At 33.5% G+C, this 27003-nt stretch overlaps 2 protein-coding genes across 5 annotated transcripts; both read left to right on the top strand.

The window, feature by feature from the left end:
* Positions 1–3459: 3459 nt before the first annotated feature.
* On the top strand, positions 3460–25639 carry LOC140827663 (actin-related protein 7-like). 4 transcript variants are annotated; one of them, XM_073190430.1, is made up of 8 exons: positions 3460–3738; positions 5863–6078; positions 6953–7094; positions 8219–8463; positions 15271–15454; positions 16052–16119; positions 21058–21135; positions 25531–25639. In XM_073190430.1, exons 1-8 carry the CDS (start codon positions 3661–3663, stop codon positions 25636–25638), a joined length of 1119 nt encoding a protein of 372 aa, XP_073046531.1. In that variant the 5' UTR covers positions 3460–3660; the 3' UTR covers position 25639. The 4 variants fall into 4 exon arrangements, with proteins under 4 accessions (XP_073046531.1, XP_073046534.1, XP_073046533.1 ...); XM_073190433.1 differs by lacking the exons at positions 15271–15454; positions 16052–16119; positions 21058–21135; positions 25531–25639 and adding exons at positions 8838–8904; positions 9570–9723; positions 9802–9873 and having other exon boundaries at positions 3465–3738; XM_073190431.1 differs by lacking the exons at positions 21058–21135; positions 25531–25639 and adding an exon at positions 18353–18799 and having other exon boundaries at positions 3467–3738.
* LOC140827665 (uncharacterized) lies at positions 11267–13411 on the top strand. The gene is made up of 2 exons (XM_073190436.1): positions 11267–11414; positions 11716–13411. The coding sequence occupies exons 1-2, from the start codon at positions 11403–11405 to the stop codon at positions 12331–12333; spliced, it is 630 nt and encodes a 209-aa protein (XP_073046537.1). The 5' UTR covers positions 11267–11402; the 3' UTR covers positions 12334–13411.
* Positions 25640–27003: the final 1364 nt, after the last annotated feature.

Below are 27003 nucleotides of genomic sequence, written 5' to 3'. Positions count from 1 at the left end.
CTTTATTCACATTTCTCCAACACAATATCCTCTCCACCCTTTACTCAGCACTTCGCCCGCGCCGCTTCACAGCGTCGTCTGTTTCGCCTACGCCTACGCCTCACCTACAACCCACTCAACCTCACCTGCTGCTCCTCGCCTTTCCTGACACCGTCGCCCTTCCTTTGTCCCAGTCTCCCCGCTAGCTTTGCTCACAGCCCTCGCCCTTCGCCTCCCTTCTCGCCCCTCGCCCCCTAGCACTCGCCTCCCACCGCCGAGCCCTCTCCTTGCACACGCTTGCAAGCCCTCGCTCTTGCCCTTCGCCTCTATTCTCGCCCCTCGCCCCCTAGCACTCGCCTCCCGCCGCCGAGCCCTCGCCCTGCACACGCCTGCAAGCCCTCGCCCACACGCCATCGCCAACACCAGCCTCGCCGCAGCCCTTCTCGAGTGCCCGCAAGCCCTTCGCCCTCACCTGCCTCCCAACCTTGCCCCTCGCCCAAGCACCTCGCACCTCGCCCAAGCACGCCCTCACCCTTGCAAATGACTATTTATAAAGAGCTTTTGGGGCGTTGCCTCAAAACCCCCACGACCTGACCGAGCATGTCGATCCCCGTAATTTTCACACCAGTAAACATCATTCTTTAACGACAAACCAAATAAATTTTTCTAACATGGCATGCCCTCCCGCCTCCATCTTCAAGGTCCTCTATTAAGCTTTTGAAGGAAAATAATTTCCACTTCCCCGCGGCCTTGACTCCACTGCTAAAATAGTCCTTAGCAGGAAAAGATAAAAACTTCAACCTCCTTTCCCTCTAACTCCTCTGCTAGGCGATGCCTTAGCAGGAAAATAAAACTCTCACTTCATCATCTCGTAACTCCTCTGCTAAGCCGGGCCTTAGCAAGAAAAATAAAAACTTCAACCTCCTCACCCTCTGACTCATCTGCTAGGCGATGACTCAGCAGGAAAATAAAACTTCCACCTCCCCACTTTGTGACTCCTCTGCTAGGGAATGCTTCAATAGGAAAATAAATTTAATTTCCAACTCCTCACCCTGTGACTCCTCTACTAGGCTCAACCCAAGTAGATAAAATTTAATTTCTCATCATCAACTCTTCTCCTCTACTAGGCTCAGTCCAAGTAGGTAAATTTAAAATTTCTCCTCCACTCTAGTCCTCTACTAGGCGATGTCTCAGTACGAAAAATTTATCTACTCCACTCTGCTCCTCTACAAGGCGACGCCTTAGTAGGAAAATTTTAATTTTATTCTTCCCAACATGCTCCTCTACTAGGCGATGCCTTAGTAGGAAATATTTAAAAATTTCTCTACTCCACTCTGCTCCTCTATTGGGCGACGCCTTAGTAGGAAAATAAAATTTTCCTCCTCAACTCTCCTCCTCTACTAGGCGATGCCTTAGTAGAAAAAATTTAATTTTTCTCATCAACTCTGCTCCTCTACTAGGCGATGATGCCTTTAATTTTTCTCATCAACTCTGCTCCTCTACTAGGCGATGATACCTTAGTAGAAAAAATTTAATTTTTCTCATCAACTCTGCTCCTCTACTAGGCGATGCCTTTGTAGAAAAATTTTAGTTTTCTCCTTCCCAACTCTGCTCCTCTACTAAGCAATGCCTTAGTAGAAAAATAAAATTTTTTCCCTTCACAACTCTGCTCTTCTGCTAGGCGATGCCTTAGCAGAAAAATTTTTATTTTTCTCCTTCCCAACTCTGCTTCCTGCTAGACGATGCCTTAGTAGGAAAATAAAATTTCTCCTTCACAACTATGATCCTCTGCTAGGCGATGTCTTAGCAGAAAAATAAAAATTTATACTTCACAACTCTGCTCCTCTGCTATGCCTTAGCAGGAAAATTTTAATTTTTCCCCTTCACAACTCTGTTCCTCTGCTAGGCGATATCTTAGCAGGAAATTTTAATTTGTATCATCCTCACAATACGACAACATTTATGAACCTAAAAGAAGTACTTGATTTTATTGAATTTCAATATTATTATTATTATTATTATTATTATTATTATTATTATTATTATTAAAACTTGTTGGTTGTATTCATACTAATATATGATTTTTAAGTACTCAAACATGTATAATAGGGGTGTGCAATCGGTCAGAACCGAACCGACCGAACCGAACTTTTCGAAAACCGAACCGACCGATTTTTTTTTTGGAAAACCGAACCGACCGAATTTTGAAAAGAAAACCGAGGAAACCGAACCGATAAAAATTCGGTTATTTCGGTTTTCGACCGAAATAACCGATTTTTTTATTAAATAAACTTTTAAAACATATTTACACAAAACTACAACTGAATTTAATACATGATTCAAATATACAGAGATATTTATACAAAACTACAACTGAATTTTATTACCGAGTTAGGGCAGCCAATAGTTGGGTTTATTTCAATAGAATTGGGTTTCCAACTTTCCATTATGTAAAAAGCCCAGTAGAAAAAAAAATGCATCATATCCAAATTTGAGGCCCAGCATATATATTATATATATACGTATATATATTCAGTTTTATCGGTCTAACCGATTTTTTTCCCAAGAAAACCGAACCGAACCGAATAAACCGATTAAACCGAACTTCTAAACCGAATAACCCGATTAAGCCGATTAAACCGAACCGAATTTCTAAATTTTTTCGGTTTTTTCGGTTTTCTCGGTTTGACCGATATTTTGCTCACCCCTAATGTATAACAATACGGATAATAATGACACATTTGATTTTTTGAATGAAAATCAGTACAAAATATTGAAAATATGGTACTGATACATTACATTTGATTACTAACTATTTTAGATCTTATATAAAATTGGAACAACTTTATCAATATTTGTAAATTGTTTTATGATTAATATTATTCTCATTTGAATATAAATCAATTAATTATAAAAAATATTATGTAAACATGTTACGTGTGCTCGGTGCACTTGTTCTCTTGATGTTTGTATGCATTTTTTCTTCCGACTTTTGAGTCCGTGGACTTTGATGGAAAATGACCCATTATGATGTATAATATTTGTTATTTATTTTCCATATAAAATTAATGAGGCATACACGTTACCTACCTGTGTAATATAATATTAGATATTTGAAATATTGTTTATCAATTTATATAATGAATATTAGACATTTGTAATTCGATATGAATATTATATTAGTGTGCTCGTATATATTGTTGTGTATGACAAAAAATCTATTTTTTTATTAAACTTGATTTCAATAAAAAAATTAATAATATTATAGTAGAAAAAAGAAATGTTTCTTGGGATAACAACATTAATCGTAAGGTTTTTTAAATTAAGAAGTTTTCAAATATGTTGCTGCGGGATAGGGCTTTCATTTTTTGAAAGATTTCAGACGCGAGATTGACGTAATTAGAATTATTATAAATGATGTTAAAAAAAAAGGTAAAAATAAAAGATATTTTGGTGTCCTAACAGTTTTTCTAAGCCCTCTCGTTTAATACTAAGCCCTCTCGTTTAATAAAACACAGTACAGTACAGAAGCATAGATATTAAAAATAGACACAATGAGGGGAAAAACAAGGCAATTCTCGCCGGTTGAAGAAGGCAGGGCAAACGAGAGGTGGTACTGGTGTGTAACGTAGACCCAAGTCTCTCTCTCTCTCTTGATTTCAGCGTTTTGGTGGTGAGAGAATGGAGGCGGTGGTGGTGGACGCTGGTTCTAAGCTGCTCAAAGCCGGTTTTGCTGTTCCGGATCATCCTCCTTCTATGGTAATCATGGCTAATTCTTCTTATTTTTTAAATAAGAGATTTCCGCAGTTTTGAGAATTTTTCACGATCCCAGCAAATGTATTCGCTGTACATGTCGTATTTCTCTGTGTGGGTTTTACTGTGAGGTGGGATGTGAGTGACAAAGATGAGGTTTCTATTCTAAGCCTTCCCGGAAAAAAATCGTATGGATGTTCAGACATGTTCCAATCGGGTAAACTTCGTGTCTGGGTTTTTGTTGTAACGCAAATAATTTTTTCCATGTAGCGGATTTACGAGCGGCTCAAATTATATAGCCAACAGCCTTATGCTTGTTGCAGGTGAAACCAAAATAAAATTTTGTAACTTTATTTGCATTTTCAAGGCAATGCTCACAGGAATGGTTTTTTTAGCTAAAAGTTGCTGTGAAGACTGAAGAGCCACGATCTTCGTGTCTGTTCACACGTTTGTGCTTTGACGCCTTGAATTCTCCGAGAATAGAATGTCATTGCGTTATCATTTTGCATAATGTCTTGCAGATTTATTTTTGTGTACTGCGATTTATCTGTTTAGGGAGACGAAAAAGTTGTGCTTAACTAGATTTCTAGGACAAAAACATATGGTACATCTAGAAGTGTATGCTCAGTAGAAACTTTATCTAGAGTGTACAATGAAGAATTTCCATGGCATAATAATCTTCAAGCATTAGGTGTCTGACAGGGGCACTCAGACTTGGTATATGTTTCATTTTACGTAGACCATCAGCAAGAGATTGATTCGTTTACAAGGTTTTTTGGAGTCAATAACGTTTGTGAGTGCTGGATAACTTGCCATTTGAGTTGAATTTTGATTTCTTTGGCTTCTATGCTTGATGGAAAAGAATATGGAGCATGATAGCTTAATAATGAAATAGGTTGCTAATCTAAATGAGTAAATATTTTCGTTTTGCCGAGAAGGGTATATTTGGAATTTAGAAGTTTGGATGTAATAATTTAAAGTCGCATTTACGCCTAACTTTCCTCAATGAGAGTTTTAATGTAATTTATGTTAAATGTAAATTTCCCTTATTTCAGTCGATATTTCACATTGCTTTGACATGAGTAGTATCTTTGACCTTTTGCAAGCAGCTCCGACCGACCTTCCAAAATTCCCATAAAATTGATGCTTTTGTTTTCAAATTTGTTCTTCATCTGATAAAAGAGTGTTTAGTCGATTTGGTGCCCTATCTTTCTCTTGTCCCTGGATTCTCCCTTTGTGGATTCAAACAGAAAACATGGAGCAGCCAGCTGTGGTTGACGTCGGTTCTAAAGTTATCAAATTTAATCATGCTTTGCCGGAAATCGGCCCTATGATAACCTCCTAGTTTTCTTCTTTTAGAAAAAGGCATCTGTAATTGTGGTTAATTTGTATTGGGAAGCTCTTAGGATGAAAGGCCCATGGTAAATGCATTTTGATTAGGGGTTTAAGATTTTGACGTCGAAATAGGGTTTTTAGGATGGGTTTAGTTTTGAGATTCTCAAGGGTGGTAGTTCTATTAGAATAGAGATGCAGAAGAAGAATGCAAATTAAGGAACTAATGAGCATTTTTGGCATTGCCTAAAAAAGTGCATATCTATTTTTTGTGTCTCATTTAATAATCGATCTGGGTGATAACCTAACATAATTGCCACAAGATCGATGTAAAGGGAATTCTTTCAGTTCAATCTCTCGACTATACCTGTGTGGAATTATAGGAGAGAAGTCGTGCGATTTGATTGCCTTGATAAGACTGTTAAATTTGAAAGTCCTCGAATTGTCACGAGTTGTTAATAACTTGATCCGTTATGCATTAATATTATCACGAGTTGTTGACGACTTGAACCTGTGTTTCAATTTCTCAGTCGTGTGACTCTTGCTATAAACTTGTTTTCCTTGTTCGTTTTCATTTCTAGATACTCGTTTAGGCGATATACATTTCAAAAAAAATGTGAGTGATTTCATTTTATGGCGCGAAATATCACACCATTTTTATTTATTGACTTTTTCTTTGTCAATAGCACTATGCTTCTTGATTTTTTATATGCATTTGCTTTGATTATCGAGGTTTTCTTTATTGTTTTCCTTTTTCCTCTTTGTCATTTTTAGCATATGTGATATGTCCTATCTCAGGTAATCTCGACTCAAATGAAACAAGTACCCGAAGATGATTCCTCGGCAGATCCTTTCTTGTTTGAGAACAAAACTGTTGATCCAGTTGTCCGAGGATTTGTCAACGACTGGGATGCGATGGAAGATCTATTAAAGCATGTGTTTTATACAGGGCTAGGGTGGGAGATGGGCAATGAAGGACAAGTTTTATTTACTGATCCACTTGCAACTCCTAAGGTTATGCAAAGTGTTTTGATATCCTTCAAATATATGCTTCATCATTTGTTTTCTCATTTTATGACTGCTCAGTGCTCAAGAATCTTTTTTTTTTTGGTGTCTTGTGTGCGTATGTGTGTTTGTTTGTGCTGGTAACATGAGACGTGCTTGTATTTGAATTACAAAGCTCAATCAGGAGAATTTGTAAAGGTTGGTGCTGAAGATTTGAAAATGTAATTGTGTTTATGCTTATAAGAGAAAGCCTATTGTTTGCCACATATTACTTTTGAAATATCAGTAGTGCTGGTGAGAGCTACCAAGATAGAGTTATGAATGGTTTTCCCAATAAGCTAATAGAAGTACTTTTCATGTTTTAATGACAAATAAATCTTTTTATGAGTTTGTTTGTAGGAAATAAGAGTTGAAGGTGTCACATAATTTCCTATGTATTGGTAGTGAAAAATTGATTTAGATCAACCCTGCATGCTGAGATTGTTGGGAAGAATTTTGGTAATGGATCATTTAGAGTACCAGGTGATGATCTGTGATTACTTTGTCTTTTGTTCATGGATTTTCACAATACTAATTACACTATTTCCCTTCCGAAGTTCATGTTTTCACTCAAAAAAGCAAAACTAATTGGGCCTCAAAACTCTGGGAAATTTGAAAAAGGAAAGAGTGAGAAAAACGAAGATCTTGCAGATTTTGAATGACATCTTGAACTGTAGTATCTGAATTTTGTGAAGGCTCGACACAAGTTGCTAAATTCAAATTGTGCTTTTAACCAGGAAGATACCCCTTTGTCATATTGGTGATGAAGAAGAGAACTTATTGCATGAATTCTTTTGTAATTTTTTTTTACTATTATATGATTAATAAAATTCTTTTTGGAAAGGCCATTAGAGAGCAATTGGTCCAAATGATGTTTGAGAATTTCAACATCTCAGGCTTTTATGCATCTGAGCAAGCAGTGCTATCACTATATGCTGTTGGACGTATCTCAGGTTGCACAGTGGATATTGGCCATGGCAAGACTGGTAAAGTTGTTGCCTTGTTTTTTTGGGTGATATAGATTCTTTGATTGTTGGCAGAGTTGAAACTGTTGTAGATTTCAGCTGTCACAAGCCACTATGTCCATTTGGTTTTGACACTGTCCTTTTTTCATACCTTTTGAACTTAAGCATATTATCTTAAGCAAAAGGGGTTTGGTTTTATATCTAGGGTTTTCCACTCTACACCACACCTTTCAATTTCCAGTATCTTATAAGCTACAAAAATTTTAATATGGTAGAATTTATGCCATGAAACAAGCTATAGAAGATGGCTATTTGGTAAAAAGTACTTGTTGTTCTCTGAATCATCCCAAAGTTGTCTTCGAAGCTGCTGATGGCGGTTTTCTTTCTATCACCGGCAGTTGTGTAAGCTGCTCATCCATATTTTCTCAAGTTCACCTTTTGCTTCATAATTTGAGTTGGCCCGATGATCTCCAAAATAAATACTTCTGTGGAGAACACATTACGAACAAAAAGGATTCCAATGAAAAACACATACTAGGTAATGGTTGGTAATGTTTTTGAGTTTTTGTGGAAGATGTTTCGAGAAACTATGTATCGAAACATTGTGTTGAAGAGTAATACATGCTTGATTTTATTGTTGGGAGGATATATTTTTAACTACAGATATCATGTCATTAAAAATTTGTTGGTTTATTCATGTCATTAAAATTTTGAAAAAAAATGTTTTGAGTTATAATATAATATAATAATAAAGTAGGTTTGGTAATTCATGAGAAGAGTGATGAAGTAATGATTGTCCGGAAGATATAAAAGTAAGATAAAAAATATTTTTGGGAGATTGAAATGGACAATGTGATTTATGCTTTGTCTTGTTTTGGTGGAGAGAATGTTTTTTAAAAACACAACCAATTGACCGAACATTGCCGTATTTTTTTTTAATCTTTTGCCTTCTTCCTTCAAACATTTACTTTCTCTTTCTTGCTTCTAGTGATTTAAAGCTCAGCTGATACAATGAACTTGGTCTCATGAAATCATATATTTCTCTAGATTTATGTCTCGCTGGTATCTTTAAGCTGAAGTTTTACTTTGCTGAGCCATTATATTTAGTACTCTGCTGTAATCCCCTCAGACATCCATATTTTCAGATATTGCATCAGTAATTGAAGGTGCTGTTCAGCATATATCTTCAAGAAGATTTGAAATCGGAGGAATGGATTTAACTAATTTATTTGCTCAAGAGCTTGGGAAATCTAATCCACTTGTTAACCATAGTATCTCTGAATGTGAAAAATTAAAGGAGCACTATGCATGCTGTGCTGAGGATGCTGCTTCTTATGTTCGATTTCAGCATGACTGCCCTGAGGAGCAACATACTCTTCCTGATGGACAGGTCCATGCATCTATTTTTCTGTCTTGATGGTGAACTATGATTTCAAATTAAGGAATAACTGAATTTTTACTGTCGAAGAAATTCATGTTATAAGTATGCATGGTTTCAAGACATCTTAATATTAATTCTGAGTTCTGGTTTATAAATCGGTTTTTTCCAAGTGACAATATTTGTTTATATAAATAAGACAGCTCTGCCTGTATGCCGGTCGGTGGTTCGTGTGTTAAATTAATATTTTCAGTTGATTTTGTGATAACTTGATGGACATGGCTATTTTGATCCCTTGCTTTTATACAAGGATTTTTTGGTTGGAATGAGCAAACAGTGTGTCTTATTTAGCCGTGGCTGATGTCGTCGGTTGCTTCTTGTCGTAGGGTTTCGAAGATAGGTTTCAGAAGGAAGCTGGTTTGATCCTCTGCTATCCGTCCTTGTCTGGTGAAGGTAATTTAAATGTAGTTGTTTTTTATTTACACTTTCTATCTTTCTTCATTCTCAATCCCATTTTATTGCCACTCAAACAACAGTACCATTTGAGTTTTAAAATATATTGCATGAATATCAACATCATCATGTTTTGTTGACAAATCTAAGCAGTCCATGTTAAAGTTCCGGAAATACTCATCTTGACGTGATATGTTTTAAGCAGTATATGTTACTCAAACTGGATGTAATTATTAAAAGAAGAAATTTCACCTCATTTTCGAAAATGGGTCTGGCACAAATAGCCTATAGCACCTGCTTATATGAAATTAATATCAGCCTTAAAACTCAGTTTTAAAAGCATTGTTTAAGGGTCTTTCAGATGTAAATCCATGTTTGCTACTATTCAGTAGTCCTGTCGACAGAAACCTGAAAATGTCTGTAAGACGATGAAATGAAGATGATGAAACCGTATGATATTTGGGCTGGTTTTCCTCCTCCACCTAATAATTTAAAAATATGTAATTTTTCAATTTTTTTTATATAGTTTTTCTATATGATTTTCTTAGATATTTGTATATTTGAAAAACACACAGCTTATAATTTAGCTATTGTCTTGGACACCTCGTTGTTATTTTGTCTAATAATGATTCATTCTTTGTTTATTAATTACATGTAGCCTCCAGAATATATGCAGGAAAAATTGTCGAGGGATTCGGCATGGGTGGGAGGAGCCATTCTTGCCAAAGTCGTGTTTCCTCAAAACCAACATGTAACCAAAGCAGATTACGATGAAAGCGGACCATCCATTGTTCATCGCAAATGCTTCTGAGAATCGAAGTAACAACTTTAGATCAAACTCGACTTTTATTCGTTGCTTTGTTGTAAAATGACACCACATTCTGTGATGTTCAACAGCTTCATAGGAAACTATCCAAATCTTTACTTGACATGCTATCAAGCTATGGTCACTATTGAAGTCTTTTGAAATGGTCGTTATGCTGGTTATTTACCGTGCAACCCCATGATCAGAGTAGGAGTATTTCACGTTTATTGATTTTTATTTTTTTCAGTTTCTTTTATGGTCTTACCTAGATTTCTTGGGTCCAAGTTCAATTTTAAAAACAATATGGTCCTCCACTCATTTTTTCTAATTAATTAGAATTTTTAAAACTATACGTGTATACTTATGGAAGTCAAGCTTTAATACAAAAAACAAGTATATCCGTAAAACAAGAATAGACAATTAAAAGAAGTCTCCACACAAATCAACGCAACACAATTGCATATTCTTTTTAAACAAATTCGCAATAGGAAAATCGGGCTTGATGGGAATAGAAAGAAGCGGAGGATATGAAGGAAGGTGGAGGCGTGAGGTTTAGGTTCATGAATTTATCTAAATTTTGAGTATTGATTTGTGAAGGATAAATTAAGTAGTTGTTTTTTATTTTTTGAAAAAAATTATCAAACAAATTGGTAAAGCTTATATCGCGCATTTGAGATCTGAGCCGAAATCAAAAGTTATTTTAGAAAATAACATCGATCAAACTGTATTCTATAAAAATAACTTTATCTGATTGTATTTGATGTGATTATTAGTTTTTTTTTTAAAAAAAGTTTGATCGAAATTATTTTGCTAACTATATCGTTAAGCTAGCTAGGGCGGAGTTAGGATCTTGGTTCAATTTAGGCAATAATATATTATAATTAATAAAACAATAAAATATAAATTTTCTAATCATCAAGCGCACCACGACAAAATAATTATCTTTCAAATTGTTTTTTCGAGTTTTCATATATTGAAATATTTGTACAATAGTTCAATTTCAACAGTTAAAAATATTTCATTATCTACAGAGACAACGATGCTATCATTCATCAAATCATAACTCAATTGATTGAAAATATCACCACCAATTGCAACTAGTAGAATAATAGATTTAAGTATTTATTTAAAAATAATTTTTTGTGATTGTGTATTAATGTACATATTTTCTTCAAAAAGGAAAAAAAATGAAATTATATAACATACGACGTAAGATGTTCCATTACCATAACTTAACTATTATTAAAATAATTTATCATTTTTATAAATTTAATTATAAAGATATTCAATTTGATTTAAAAAAATTCTATATTTTTTCTAGATCCAGTGCAAGGACCGAGTGACGGGTATCTCCATCTGGGTTTTTATTTAGCCCAGGTATTATTATCACTTTGTGATCCCAACATTAATTATTCTAGTGTAAATTGGTATGTTAGCTTAAGTACAAAATTATAATTGTTAAATAAACAACTGACTGAGTTGGCATTTTTCTTTATATATACTATTACAAATGAATTTTCCCTCCCACCTTTCCTCGCGACTCTCTCCTTCCTAGTTTCATTTTCTTTTCTGGGTTTTCGATCGATTAAATCCCGCAATTGTTCACGAACCCTGACTTCCAACTTCCAAGAGAATTCTCGATCGATTAAATCCCGCAATTGTTCACGAACCCTGACTTCCAACTTCCAATAGAATGGCGTTAATGGTAAGCCTTCTCTCTTGATTTTCAATTGCGCACCTAAACTCTGAATTTCTTTGATTTTTCAAGGTTGAGTGGAGCAATACGTCAATTGCATTCTTTCCTCGGAATTCGGATCATAAAACATTAAGTTATTTGTTTTATTAGTAATTAGTTAAATAAAATCCGAGATGTTTCTTTTTTCTTTTTTTAATTCTTTTGATTTTTGCCGGTATCATCTCATCTATGTGACTGAAACTAGACGAGTTCTTGTAAAAAAAGAACCGTCGTAATGTATCTCATATTTTTTTTTTTGTTTATGATACAGAGTGAGCTTAGCCAGTGGTGCAGCATCCGAACTCCCGTGAATGAGCTGCATTTCAGTGCAAATCTGTTGTTCAGGTCGCAGGAAGCTTGTGATAAAGCAAATGACCTCCTGCGACAAAGACAAACAGACCTCGACTCAGTTGACAGTAAATTGCAGCGATACAAAAGGAAGAAAGAATCTGGGAAAAAGCAGAAAAAATATGCCAAAGGCGTCAAAGACTTTGAGGCTCGACGCAGGGCAGCAGAAGTTGAAGTCGACAGGGCTTTGCAAGTAGCTCAGAGAATGGGAAGAAAACTGGAACGAGCACGTCGGAGGAGGGGCCGCCGACAAGCTCTAATAGAGGCTAGAATAAGAGACTTTCTCCCGACCGGCTACGTGAAAGTTATGGAGGTGGCTGATATCACGTCAATTGAGATGATGCGAGATCAAAGAAAACAGCTATACTTCACCATGGGTAGAAGTGTGACAGATTCTCAAAGGGTCTCGATCATCAAAGCTGCTAAGAAGATTGAATTACACGATCTTAGTTCTAACACACTTGGCTTCTTGGATGGAGCAAATTTCCGGATTCTTTCTGTGGAAGAATCCGAGAAAATGGGTTATAGGAGGCTAGTGTAGAAAGATACTATCTGTCAATACTCTCACAAACTTTACTGTCAATAGTCTCACTAGTATTCACATGTAAAAAAACACTTGTGTATATGACTGGATTTCCAAAGTGTTTTGATATCATTCAAATATATGCTTCATCATTTGTTCTCATTTTATGATTGCTCAGTGCTCAAGAATCTTTTTTTTTGGTGTCTTGTGTGCGTGTGTGTGCTTGTTTGTGCTGGTAACATGAGACATGTGCTTGTATTTGAATTACAGAGTTCAATCAGGAGAATTTGTAAAGGTTGATGCTGAAGATGGAAGGAGAAAATGTAAGTGTGTTTATGCTTATAAGAGAGAGGCCTATTGTTTGCCATATATTACTTTTGAATATCGACAGTGGTGGTGAGAGCTACCAAGATAGAGTCATGAATGGTTTTCCCAATGAGCTAATAGAAGTACTTTTCGTGTTTTAATGACAAATAAATCTTCTTATGAGTTTGTTTGTAGGAAAAAAGAGTTGAAGGTGTCACGTAATTTCCTATGTGTTGGTAGTGAAAAATTGATTTAGATCAACCCTGCATGCTGAGATTGATGGGAAGAATTTTGGTAATGGATCATTTAGAGTACCAGGTGATGATCTGTGATTACTTTGCCTTTTGTTCATGGATTTTCACAATAGTAATTACACTATTTCCCTTCCGAAGTTTATGTGTTCACTCAAAAAAGCAAAACTAAATGGGCCCCAAAACTCTGGGAAATTTGAAAAAGGAAAGAGTGAGAAAAACGAAGAACTTGCAGATTTTGAATGATATCTTCAACTGTAGCGTCTGAATTTTGTGAAGGCTTGACACAAGTTGCTAAATTCAAATTGTGCTTTTGACCAGGAAGATACCCCTTTGTCATATTGGTGATGAAGAAGAGAACTTATTGCATGAATTCTTTTGTAATTTTTTTGTACTATTATATGATTAATAAAATTCTTTTTGGACAGGCCATTAGAGAGCAATTGGTCCAAATTATGTTTGAGAATTTCAACATCTCAGGCTTTTATGCATCTGAGCAAGCAGTGCTATCACTATATACCGTTGGACGTATCTCAGGTTGCACAGTGGATATTGGCCATGGCAAGACCGGTAAAGTTGTTGCTTTGTTTTTTTGGGTAATATAAATTCTTTGATTGATGGAAGAGTTGAAATTGGTTGTAGATTTCAGCTGTCACAAGTCACTATGTCCATTTAGTTTTTTTTTTTAATCTTTTGCCTTCTTCCTTCAAACATTTACTTTCTCTTGCTTGCTTCTGGTGATTTGAGGCTCAGCTGACACAATGAACTTGGTCTCATGAAATCATATATTTCTCTAGATTTCTGTCTATATCCATATTTTCAGATATTGCATCAGTAATTGAAGGTGCTGTTCAGCATATATCTTCAAGAAGATTTGAAATCGGGAGAATGGATTTAACTAATTTATTTGCTCAAGAGCTTGGGAAATCTAATCCACTTGTTAACTAACCTTAGTATCTCTGAATGTGAAAAATTAAAGGAGCACTATGCATGCTGTGCTGAGGATGCTGCTTCTTATGATCAATTTCAGCATGACTGCCCTGAGGAGCAACATACTCTTCCCGATGGACAGGTGCATGCATCTATTTTTCATTCTTGATGGTGAACTATGATTTCAAATTAAGGAATAACTGAATTTCGAGTTAATATGACTTTTTTAGATACCTTCTCTATTTTCGGCTCTAAAAAGTTATGCCATATTTGTTTACCTCATGCATGTAAGCTAACCCATCCAGTTCTTTTCCAAAATACAAAAAAGATCATAAGCAAGCATGACAAGTACAAGAAACAATGAAGCACAAATGCTAGATGGTGGTGCTAGTGTGCATGTTTTAGAAAATGGTGTGCACTCTTGTGCATTCTCAGTGACTTTGCATGCTTGCATTCAGTCATTTCTTTGGGTTGGAATTTGAGTTCTCATTGGCACGGAAATCTTGTGGGTTGATTTGCAACTGAGAGAGATTGATAAAACGGTGGCTAAGATGTTATTTTAAATGGCAATGTGGAAAGTTCATGCACCATAATTGCTTATCTCTTCTTGTGCTCCAGGACTTTATTTTTTGTTCTGCAATAGCCAAAATATACTTTCCTTATTTGATACAAATACATACATCAGAATGCTAATGCCGCTATGCATATGTTATGGTCCCGAGTTATGGATCTCGTTATGAGGCGATTTATGGCCCGATCATGAAACATGATGCTTCAAATTTCAAGCTTGTTAAAGGCTTGATTTTTGGTTTTGAGCTCATTGAGAGAGAACTTCAGATCTCATATCATAAGATCGTGAATGATATTTCTTCTTCACCCTTTTTTAATAATTCAATCCTCCCATATATAAGAGAGATTCATACAAAAGATAAACATATCCTAACCAAAATAAAAGATCATCAACCAAAAATAGAAGATTACGATAACCTAACTCACTGTCCTAAATATCATAAGTATCTCATTTATTTATTCAAACTTAACTAGAAGAAAAGATAATAATCAAATAAAAGATATCAAATCAGCTTAGATCCTATTTTATTTGGATTTCCCATAGCAATTCTTCTTGGTTTGGGCCAAGAGCCCATGACAGTATGACATCATAAACTTGTTGAATAAGTAAATTCTAAGAAAGATGCATGTCTGTTTAACTTATACTCCACACAATTTGGTGTCCTTCTGCCGACTTTGAGGACCTTAATGTTGAAAGAGTTTGCTTTGATTGGATGCCATTGCCTTGCTAATTGGACTGCTAATATACATGCTTAAAGGATTCTAAGTTTGTTTTATATGCTGCTGCCAATGTCAGTACCATTACTTAATGTTAGAGACTAAATCAGCCATGAATAATTAACGCATAACAGATCATTCTTGTGTTCATGGAATGTAAATCTTTATGTCGCTCTTTCAGGTGATAAAAATTGGAAGAGGAAGATATACTGTTGGTGAGGCCTTATATCAACCATCCATTTTAAATTTAGAGGCACATGGAATAGTGGAGCAGCTTGTTAGATGTGTTTCGACGGTGTCATTCGAAAATCATCGTCAGCTACTAGAAAATACCGTGCTTTGCGGTGGAAGTACCTCGATGATCGGTGAGATTCTTAAAAATATGTATCAGCTGAATGAGATGCATTCTTCTCTATGATCTTTGTACGTTGTGACAATCGTGATGCTGGCAGAAAACATATAATTTTAATTGATGCCTTTTAATCCGAAAACTTCTGCAAACTACAAAATCTGTATGCTTTGCAAGAAGTATAAACAGTATAATGCCTTCCTCTTTATCTTGGTTAGATAGAGCAGGAACTATACCCTTGCACCTATTAGAAAAAGGTGAGCCCTTGCTTATTTGGAATTTGATTTTTTGGTTTCTTAATAGCATTTATGGTTGAAGTAATTCATGATGAGTATGCATGCTTCTAAGACATCTTAATACTAATTCTGAGTTCTGGGTTTGGAAATTAGTTTTTGCTAAGTGACAATATTTGTTTATTTAAATAAGACAGCTTTGCCTTTATGCGGGTCGGTGGTTCGTGTGTTTAAGTTAATATTTTCAGTTGATTTTATGATAACCTGATGGACATGGCTGTTTTGATCCCTTGCTTTTATACGAGGATTTTTTGGTTGGACTGAGCAAACAGTTGTCTTATTTAGCTGTGGCTGATGCTGTCCTTTGCTTCTTGTCGTAGGTTTCGAAGATAGGTTTCAGAAGGAAGCTGGCCTTTGCTCCTCTGTAATCCGTCCTTGTCTGGTGAAGGTAATTTAAATATAGTTGTCTTTTATTTACACTTCCTATCTTTTTTCATTCTCAATCCAATTTGAACGACAATGCCATTTGAGTTTTAAAACATATTGCATGAATATCAACATCAACATGTTCTCTTGACAAATCTAAGCAGTCCATGTTAAAGTTCCGGAAATACTCATCTTGACGTGATATGTTTTAAGCAGTGTATGTTACTTAAACTTGATGTAATTATTAAAAGAAAAAATTTCCCCTCATTTTCGAAAATGGGTCAGGGACAAATAGCTATAGCACCTGCTCCTATGAAAACCAAAAAAAGCATAGACTATATGAAATTAATATCAGCAGTAAAACTCATTTTTAAAAACACAGGGTTTTAGGGTCTTTCAGATGTAAATCCATGTTTGCTACTATTCAGTTGTCCTGTTGACAGAAACCCGAAGTTGATGTGTAAGCCGATGAAATCAAGATGATAAAAACCCGTTTGATATTTGGGCTGGTTTTCCTACTCCACCTAATCTATATCTATATTCTATATACCTATAAAAGTGTGTATAATCTACAATGTTTTCTGATTGTACATTGATAAGAATACCCTTCGTGCAAACTTAAACAAAATGACATAAAAATTGTCAAAAGATAAAAAATGATCTTCTGATCAATCGATTCCAAAGATTCAATAAATATATATTTGTAAATTTCTAATTATTGTAAGTGTAAAAATGAAATATCAAAATTTTTATTTATTCCACATAATATATAATTAATTAGTAGCCCAATCATTCCACATAATATATAATTAATAGTCTAACAAATGCTAATGAATTATCACTACAATATACATTGTTTGTAATAATTTATATCACTTCAAGAATAAAATATAACTCCTATATTAATTTTCTCAAATAATCCATCTTTATACTAACTTTAAATATTTTATCCTTTTAATTTTCTTTCTACATGTTATTTTATGATTTTAATGCAATTTTGTAATTATATTTTAGTATAATTTCTAATTAAGTAATAAATTATAGTATCACAAGAATATATAAGAAAAAAATAATTATATATGCAATAGTACAATAACATGATAAGTATATAATAATATAAAATTTAATACTAATATATTGTATGATTTTTTAACTAAAAATTGAAAGTAAATAATTTAATAAATTATTTAGTAGAATTTATATCAATAATTATGAATGTTTATATACTAATAATATCATAAAATATGAATCTGATAGAAAAATTAAGAAAGTTAGCTATAATAAGAAATTTAAATATTTTAATAGCATTTTTTTAAAAAAAATTATATATCAGATAAAGACTTTTAGTGGAATCTTTCCTATAGACGAAGATGGGGTGACGTATGAGTATTTTTCTCCGAACATCCATAAAATTCATGTGTCTTCACTTTTCACAGGTTTTTACATTTCAAACTATATCTTGTTGTTTAGATTGTCAACCGATTGAAAATATCATTAGAAATATAAATTATATACTCATTAACTGATGTATATGAAATTAATTTGTTTATGATATATAATTCTAAAGTAAAAGGTAAAAAAGTTTTGTATGAGGTTAAATAATATTTAAATTGAATATTATATGTTATATTTTATTATCAATATTATTATTTCATTAGTTTTGATAATATTTTGATGAGTTAGTCACAAATATTTTAAATAGATAATTATTTGTCCTTAGTGTGCTTCATTTATATAAATTATGATTTATGCATTTATAAAATCCATAATTTGGTTGATTTTTAGGTTTTTATACCTTATATGTGGTGCTTAGATATATATATTTTCAAAATTTGTTTTAGTTCAATTTGTTCTATATATTATGTTCGTTATAATTTATTATATAACATAAAATCAACTGCTTGAATTTTAATTTGATAAAAAATTTTGAAATTAAGGTATATAAGTTCTTAATTAATTTATTCTTCTAATATGACAAAAGACTAAAACAATATAAATAAAAAAATGATTCAAATTATTTTTTAAAAAAATCAAATTTTAATTTTTATTAAATAATTAATATTTACGTGCATCGCACATGCTTCTTGCTAGTAATTTAAAAATATGTATTTTCATTTTTTATATAGTTTTTCTTTATTATTTTCTTATATATTTTTATATTTGAAAAACAAATTGCTTGTTTAGCTATTGTCTTGTGCACCTCTCTGTTATTTTGTCTAATAATGGTTCATTATATGTTTATCAATTACATGTAGCCTCCAGAATATATGCCGGAAAATTTGTTGAGGTATTCGGCATGGGTGGGAGGAGCCATTCTTGCCAAAGTCGTGTTTCCTCAAAACCAACATGTCACCAAAGCAGATTACGATGAAAGCGGACCATCCATTGTTCATCGCAAATGCTTATGAGAATCGAAGTAACAACTTTAGATCAAACTCGACTTTTATTCGTTGCTTTGTTGTAAACTTATAGTAAGCTTCATAGGAAACTATCCAAATCTTTACTTGACATGCTATCAAGCTATGGTCACTATTGAAGCTTTTGAAATGGTCGTTATGCTGGTTATTTACCGTGCAACCACATGATCAGAGTAGGAGTATTTTACGTTTATTGATTTTTATTTTTTTCAGTTTCTTTTGCGGTCATACCTGAGATTTCTTGGGTCCAAGTTCAATTTTAAAAATTGGACGCCTCAAACAATATGGTCCATGTTGAAAAATGAGTTGTAATATTTGAATATTGAAAATAAGAAAGTTGAACGTTGAAAATAAGAGTTGTAAATATTTAAAATTAGTGTGTGATGATGTATGTAATGATATATTTATTTTTGAATTATTTCCAAAGAAATTCTGTAAATAGGTCTTTAAATGTGTGAAGAAAATCACAATTGAGTAGATAGAAAATTTTATAAAGTGTAGTTTGATAAATTTTGATAGTTTGAGATTTTTACTTTTTACTGTAAATTTTTACTTTTAACACGTTATCAGCACGATACTCGAAGGTTTGGTTCTCCATATTTTTACAAGCTCCAAAACACAAGAACAAGATAACCATATTCAAAAGTAAGGATATTTATTTACTGTTTATTTATTTTTATTGTGTATGTATAATATCATGTTATTATATAAAATGAGTTTATGAAACCTCATTATAATAACGTGATATGATTATACTGCTTATATAATTTTATTGTATTATTGTTTAATTATTGTATATATATACTTGAATAATATCATGTTATTATATATATGACACCTCATTATAATAACGTGATGTGATTATTTCACTATTTATATATTTTATTGTGTTATATAATAATTATATATATATATATATTTGTATAATGTCACAGTATTATATAAAAGGAGTCTCTGACACCTAATTATAATATTGTGATATGATATATATAATTATTTAAACATGATTAACATTATATACATCATGTTATTACCATAAAATTTACATATACATACATTTATTTTTAAGATTTTGTAACGGTCATAAACGACTAGTTTTTACCCTATAAATATTACTTCACAAACACATTCAATCACTCCAAACTTAATCTTCCTCCCTAAAAATTTTCGAAGATGACTATTTCAAGGATATTTTGTATAATTATATTGGTTATTATACTCACTAGTCTTGTATTTATCGGAGAATATCCGCCTCGCGTTTTTTCTTTATTTCTAAGAATGCTTGTACTTATAATCTATCCGTTACTTTTTATTGCCATATTAATAAATTTAGATCTTAACTAATAAAATGCATTGTTATTTTTATTGTACCACCATGTCAAACTTGTCAAACTCGTGCTATGACAAAGAAACAACATTCATTGTTCGTGAAGGAAATTCTTTTGAGTTTTCAAGTAATGAAGGTGGTACTAAAACACAAACAAATTCAGCTTTCCTGAAGCATGAAGATGAAAGTGTTGTCGATGTTGGTGAATTTTGGGATGTTATTATAGGAATATATCCTCCAATGGAAAAAAGTATTGCTTTGCATGAAAAAGTATTATCAGCGAAACGAGGATTTTGGACTTGACCGCAAAAATTGTGGTACTCAAAATGCTTTATTGAAAGGGAAATATTCTAGATGTTGTCCTATTTTGTTACTGATGAATGAGAATTTGGAAGATTCTGTTAAAAGATAAATGTTCCCTGCAATAAATTTTTCTCGTCTTTAAGAAAATAACTTTAATGTGTTAGTCCTTTCTCTATTTTCGAGAAATATGGGCATGAAACTCATTTCTATCACAATTCCAGTGTGAGAACTTTTGTTCGATAATTAAATTTTAGGAATCCAATTTTCCTTGGCTTTCATAATCACTTACTACTCATGTTGATTAAATTTTATTAATATATACAACAATAGTTTTAGCCACACAATTTTTCGACCTTCTTTCTGTTATCTAATGCCTATGAATGTGATCTTACTCATCTGTTTGGATTGTGGTAAAGAAATTATGTGTCAATTTATTTTTTAAGCAAGAGATAAAATTTACTTGTGATAATGTTTTGGGTGCAGGATCGGGTTATGTGCCTAGTTACAGAACGATCGTTGAGTTCATCAATCGTTCCTTTTATTTGTGTTTTTCTGCCTTGTTTACCTATTTTAAAGAGTAGAGAATTGAGGCTCGTTTAGGGAGATACTCACAATCTTTTTTGCTCTTGATGGATATAAGAAAATTATGCTGGAGATCCCTCATATAAATACAGGAATAATCACCTCATTCACTCTCAAATTATGTGAATTTCTGCCTTGTTTACCTATTACAGATAATTTTCTGGTATTATAATTGGATTGCATTAACTTGTCTGGCTATGATATGAATGTGGTTCCATTAATGTATTTACGTATCTGATTATTTATGTTTCATACTTTTTCAAGTGTGTCTGAAAAGAAATTATCGCATCTGGATGTTACAGGTGGTTCAGTTAGATGTATTTCTCTTAAGGGTCATCTTTCTAAGTTAGAATTGGTTGGATCAGAAGCATTAAAGCTTCTTGAGAAGATGCTGCCTGCCTGCCTGCTGGTAAGACATACTCAATTTGTTTTTTCTTTCATGTCAATTCTAACATATACTTTGCAGAAATTCAGTAGAATTTATTGGCTGTTGCACTATTTCTGAGAGATCAAGGTATCTGAAGTAATGTGATTGGAGACGATGATACTGATCCTACTGAACTAGAGAAAGCATCCATCTCTAAGATTAACGAGCAAATCCGCTCTTGTTCAGTTATTCCATTAACTGTCACGGATCCTCGTGCTATGACAAATTAACAACATTTAATTGTTCCTGAAGGAAATTCTTTTGAGTTTTCAAGTAATGAAGGTAACACTAAAACACAAACAAATTCAGCTTTCCTGAAGCATGAAGATGAAAGTGTTGTCGATGGTGGTGATTTTTGGGATGTTATTATTGGGATATATCCCCCAATGGAAGAAAGTATTGCTTTGCATAAAAAAATATTATCAGCGAAACGAGGATTTTGGACTTGTCTGCAAAAATTGTGGTACTCAAAATGCTTGATTGAAGGGGAAATATTCTAGATGTTGCGCTATTTTGTTACTGATGAATGTGAATTAGGAAGATTCTGTTAAAAGATAAATGTTCCTTGTAATAAATTTTCTCGTCTTTAAGAAAAAATAACTTTAATGTGTCAGTCTTTTCTCTATTTTCGAGAAATATGGGCATGAAACTCATTTCTATCACAATTCTAGTGTGAGAACTTTTGTTCGATAATTAAATTTTAGGAATCCAATTTTCCTTGGCTTTCAAAATAACTTGTTACTCCCGTTGATTAGATTTTATTAATATGTACAACAATAGTTTTAGACTCACAATTTTTCGAACTTCTTTCTGTTATCTAATGCCTATGAATGTGATCTTACTCATATGTTTGGATTGTGGTAAAGAATTTATATGTCAATTTATTTTGTAAGCAAGAGATAAAATGTACTTGTGATAATGTTTTGGGTGCAGGATCAGGTAATGTGCCTGTTTACAAAACGATCGTTGAGTTCATCAATCGTTCCTTTTATTTGTGTTTTTCTGCCTTGTTTACCTATTTTAAAGAATGGAGAATTGAGGCTCGTTTAGGGAGATACTCAAAATCATTTTTGCTCTTGATGGATATAAGAAAATTATGGTGGAAATCTCTCATATAAATACATGAATAATCACCTCATTCACTCACAAATTATGTGAATTTCTGCCTTGTTTACCTGTTACAGATAATTTCCTGATAGTATAATTGGATTGCATTAACTTGTCTGGCTATGATATGAATGTGGTTCCATTAATGTATTTACGCATATGATTATTTTTGTTTCATACTTTTTCAGGTGTGTCTGAAAAGAAATTATCGCAGATGGATGTTACATGTGGTTCAGTTAGATGTATTTCTCTTAAGGGTCATCTTTTTAATTTAGAATTGGTTGGATAAAAAGCTTTAAAGCTTCTTGAGAAGATGTTGCTGGCTGGTAAGACATACTCAATTTGTTTTTTCATTCATGTCAATTCGAACATAGACTTTGCAGAAATTCAGTAGAATTTATTGGCTGTTGCACTGTTTCTGAGAGATCAAGGTATCTGAAGTAATGTGATTGGAGACGATAATACTAATCCTACTGAACTAGAGAAAGCATCCATCTCTAAGATTAACGAGCAAATCCGCTCTTGTTCAGTTATTCCATTAACTGTCACGGATCCTCGTGCTATGACAAAGAAACGACATTCAATTGTTCGTGAAGCAAATTCTTTTGAGTTTTCAAGTAATGAAGGTGTTATCAAAACACAAACAAATTCAGCTTTCCTGAAGCATGAAGATGAAAGTGTTGTCGATGGTGGTGATTTTTGAGATGTTATTATAGGAATATATCCTCCAATGGAAGAAAGTATTGCTTTGCATGAAAAATTATTATCAGCGAAACGAGGATTTTGGACTTGGCGGCAAAAATTGTGGTACTCAAAATGCTTTATTGAAGGGGAAATATTCTAGTTGTTGCCCTATTTTTTTTTACTGATGAATGAGAAATAGGAAGATTCTGTTAAAAGATAAATGTTACCTGCAATAAATTTTTCTCGTCTTTAAGAAAATAACTTTAATGTGTTAGTCCTTTCTCTATTTTCGAGAAATATGGGTATGAAACTCATTTCTATCACAATTCCAGTGTGAGAAATTTTGTTCGATAATTAAATTTTAGGAATCCAATTTTCCTTGGCTTTCATAATCACTTACTACTCCTGTTGATTAAATTTTATTAATATATACAACAATAGTTTTAGCCACACAATTTTTCGACCTTCTTTCTGTTATCTAATGCCTATGAATGTGATCTTACTCATCTGTTTGGATTGTGGTAAAGAAATTATGTGTCAATTTATTTTTTAAGCAAGATATAAAATTTACTTGTGATAATGTTTTGGGTGCAGGATCGGGTTATGTGCCTGGTTACAGAACGATCGTTGAGTTTATCAATCGTTCCTTTTATTTTTGTTTTTCTGCCTTGTTTACTATTTTAAAGAGTAGAGAATTGAGGCTCGTTTAGGGAGATACTCACAATCTTTTTTGCTCTTGACGGATATAAGAAAATTATGTTGGAAATCCCTCATATAAATACAAGAATAATCACCTCATTCACTCCCAAATTATGTGAATTTCTTCCTTGTTTACTTGTTACAGATAATTTCCTGATAGTATGATTGGATTGCATTAACTTGTCTGGCTATGATATGAATGTGGTTCCATTAATGTATTTACGCATCTGATTATTTCTGTTTCATACTTTTTCAGGTGTGTCTGAAAAGAAATTATCCCAGATGGATGTTACAGGTGGTTCAGTTAGATGTATTTCTCTTAAAGGTCATCTTTCTAAGTTAGAATTTTTTGGATCAAAAGCATTAAAGTTTCTAAGTTAGAATTGTTTGGATCAAAAGCATTAAAGCTTCTTGAGAAGATGCTGCCTGCCTGCCTGCTGGTAAGACATATTCAATTTGTTTTTTCTTTCATGTCAATTCGAACATATACTTCGCAGAAATTCAGTAGAATTTATTGGCTGTTGCACTTTTTCTGAGAGATTAAGGTATCTGAAGTAATGTGATTGGAGACGATAATATTGATCCTACTGAACTGGAGAAAGCATCCATCTCTAGGATTAACGAGCAAATCCACTCTTGTTCTGTTATTCCATTAACTGTCACGGATCCTCGTGCTATGACAAAGAAACAACATTCAATTGTTCGTGAAGGAAATTCTTTTGAGTTTTCAAGTAATGAAGGTGGTACTAAAACACAAACAAATTCAGCTTTCCAGAAGCATGAAGATGAAAGTGTTGTCGATGGTGGTGATTTTGGGAATATTATTATAAGAATATATCCTCCAATGGAAGAAAGTATTGCTTTGCATGAAAAAGCATTATCAGCGAAACGAGGATTTTGGACTTGGCCGCAAAAATTGTGGTACTTAAAATGCTTTATTGAAGGGGAAATATTCTAGACGTTGCCCTATTTTGTTACTGATGAATGAGAATTAGGAATATTCTATTAAAAGATAAATGTTCCCTGTAATAAATTTTCTCGTCTTTAAGAAAAAATAACTTTAATGTGTTAGTATTTTCTCTATTTTCGAGAAATATGGGCATGAAACTCATTTCTATCACAATTCCAGTGTGAGAACTTTTTTTCGATAATTAAATTTTAGGAATCCAATTTTCCTGGGCTTTCATAATCACTTATTACTCATGTTGATTAAATTTTATTAATATGTACAACAATGGTTTTAGCCTCACAATTTTTTGAACTTCTTTCTGTTATCTAATGCCTATGAATGTGATCTTACTCATCTGTTTGGATTGTGCTAAAGAATTTATGTGTCAATTTATTTTTTAAGCAAGATATAAAATTTACTTGTGATAATGTTTTGGGTGCAGGATCGGGTTATGTGCCTGGTTACAGAGCGATCGTTGAGTTCATCAATCGTTCCTTTTATTTGTGTTTTTCTGCCTTGTTTACCTATTTTAAAGAGTGGAGAATTGAGGCTCGTTTAGGGAGATACTCACAATCTTTTTTTGCTCTTGACGGATATAAGAAAATTATGCTGGAAATCCCTAATATAAATATATGAATAATCACCTCATTCACTCCCAAATTATGCGAATTTCTGCCTTGTTTACCTGTTACAAATACTCATCCTGATAGTATAATTGGATTGCATTAACTTGTCTGGCTATGATATGAATTTGGTTCTGTTAATGTATTTACACATCTGATTTATTTCTTTGTTTCATACTTTTTCTGTTGTGTCTAAAAGAGTCGGTTCTTATTTTGATAATGATGTTTTGAGAAAAAACTTGTCTGGCTATAATACGAGTGTGGTTCCATTAATGTATTTACGTATCTGATTATTTCTGTTTCATAATTTTTCAGGTGTTCAGTTATTTTCCCTCTAAATTGGGTTATAGTATTTTGGAACACTTTTATTTCAAGTGGTGTTCATGGCATAGGTTTGAGAGAGAAAGACTGGATTGCGTGTGAAGTAAGTGCACTAATTTTTTTTCCATGCAAGGTCATCAAGGTATACCCTATAACATCTTTATCTTTATGTAGACATGAATGTCATATTTCACATAGGGCTATCCTTATTGCAATGATTACTAGTATTTCATGGCAATGGATGCCACTACCACGGATCCAAAAGCTGGGCGATGTCCTCCCTCTCAAAGACCACTAGAAATTCCAATACCAGCTCCATGGGATTGTGTGAAACCTAATTTTGTAGAACTATCAAGTAATGTGGATAATTTTCTTAAACAAGTAAAAGAGCACGGCTCTGATAATGAGTTAGGAGTCAACTTGGTGAGAAACACTGTCTGTGGACTATCATGGGCTGATAAGATTCCATTTGAAGGTTTTGTGGCGAGGACATCTTTTACGCTGAGTTATTTCCTGTGCACTTTCAGTGTCAATGGTTTGCTTCTATTCCCAAGAACAAAGGATCAAAAGATTAGCTTGAATAAATTCATGAAGGACGATGATCTTCTTGAACAAAATGCCAATGCATCAGACATGAATTGTGACAAAACACGATGTTTTCTTCGAGTTAATCTTTGCGCTTATAAAGGCGATGGTTTTGAACAAGGGGCACTGGTTTGTACGTGTCACCCAACGCTGTTGAGATTATGTAATGGACGAGGTTCTCTCATTATTCAGAATATACTTCTTATCATACTTGTTTTCGAAAAAATTTCATGACCGATTGTTTACAACACATTGTACCATATGCAGATCTGCATGTGATAACCATGGACTTGAAGTACCTGAGTCTTCATTGAGATCATATTTTGTTCAGTTTCCATCTTGTAAGTGGGAGCATCACATACCTGGAGATCCTGCGGTCAAGGAGTCGTGTAGGTGCCCAATAGGTTTTGTTCAGGGAAGACAAGTCTTTTTAATGCAGAAGAGCTTGCTTTCAGACATTTTCATAGTCAATGCCATTTCACTTTCATTCTTTGCCCTTTTTTGGTCATACAGCAGGAAACCAATGGCCAGTGCACTTTGTGAGGCAAGCTTATTTTCTGGGCTTCGAATGGAACAATGGAAGGCATCACTTGTAAGGCGGAAGAGGAGGGAGATTTATGTTCCGGTCAGGAATATGAGATCCAATGCTTATAGGCTTGCTCTTGACATCGTTGTCTTAGGGCAATAAGTAGAAGATGTCAAATTCATGTGATTTCTTGCAGACTTTCACGACGCCACACTTCTAGCAGATTATGAGGTATATATTAACTAATTTTTGTGTAAGAGATCTAGCGATAGAATTTTCTTCATACAAGTTCTTTCTAAGAAATTAATTATAATTTTTGGATGATGAGTGATATTTTCTTTCAAATTTAGATAAGT

Source organism: Primulina eburnea, chromosome 3 (assembly GCF_022965805.1).
Source record: "Primulina eburnea isolate SZY01 chromosome 3, ASM2296580v1, whole genome shotgun sequence".
NCBI lineage: Eukaryota > Viridiplantae > Streptophyta > Magnoliopsida > Lamiales > Gesneriaceae > Primulina > Primulina eburnea.
This window is presented reverse-complemented; position numbering and strand designations above follow the sequence as displayed.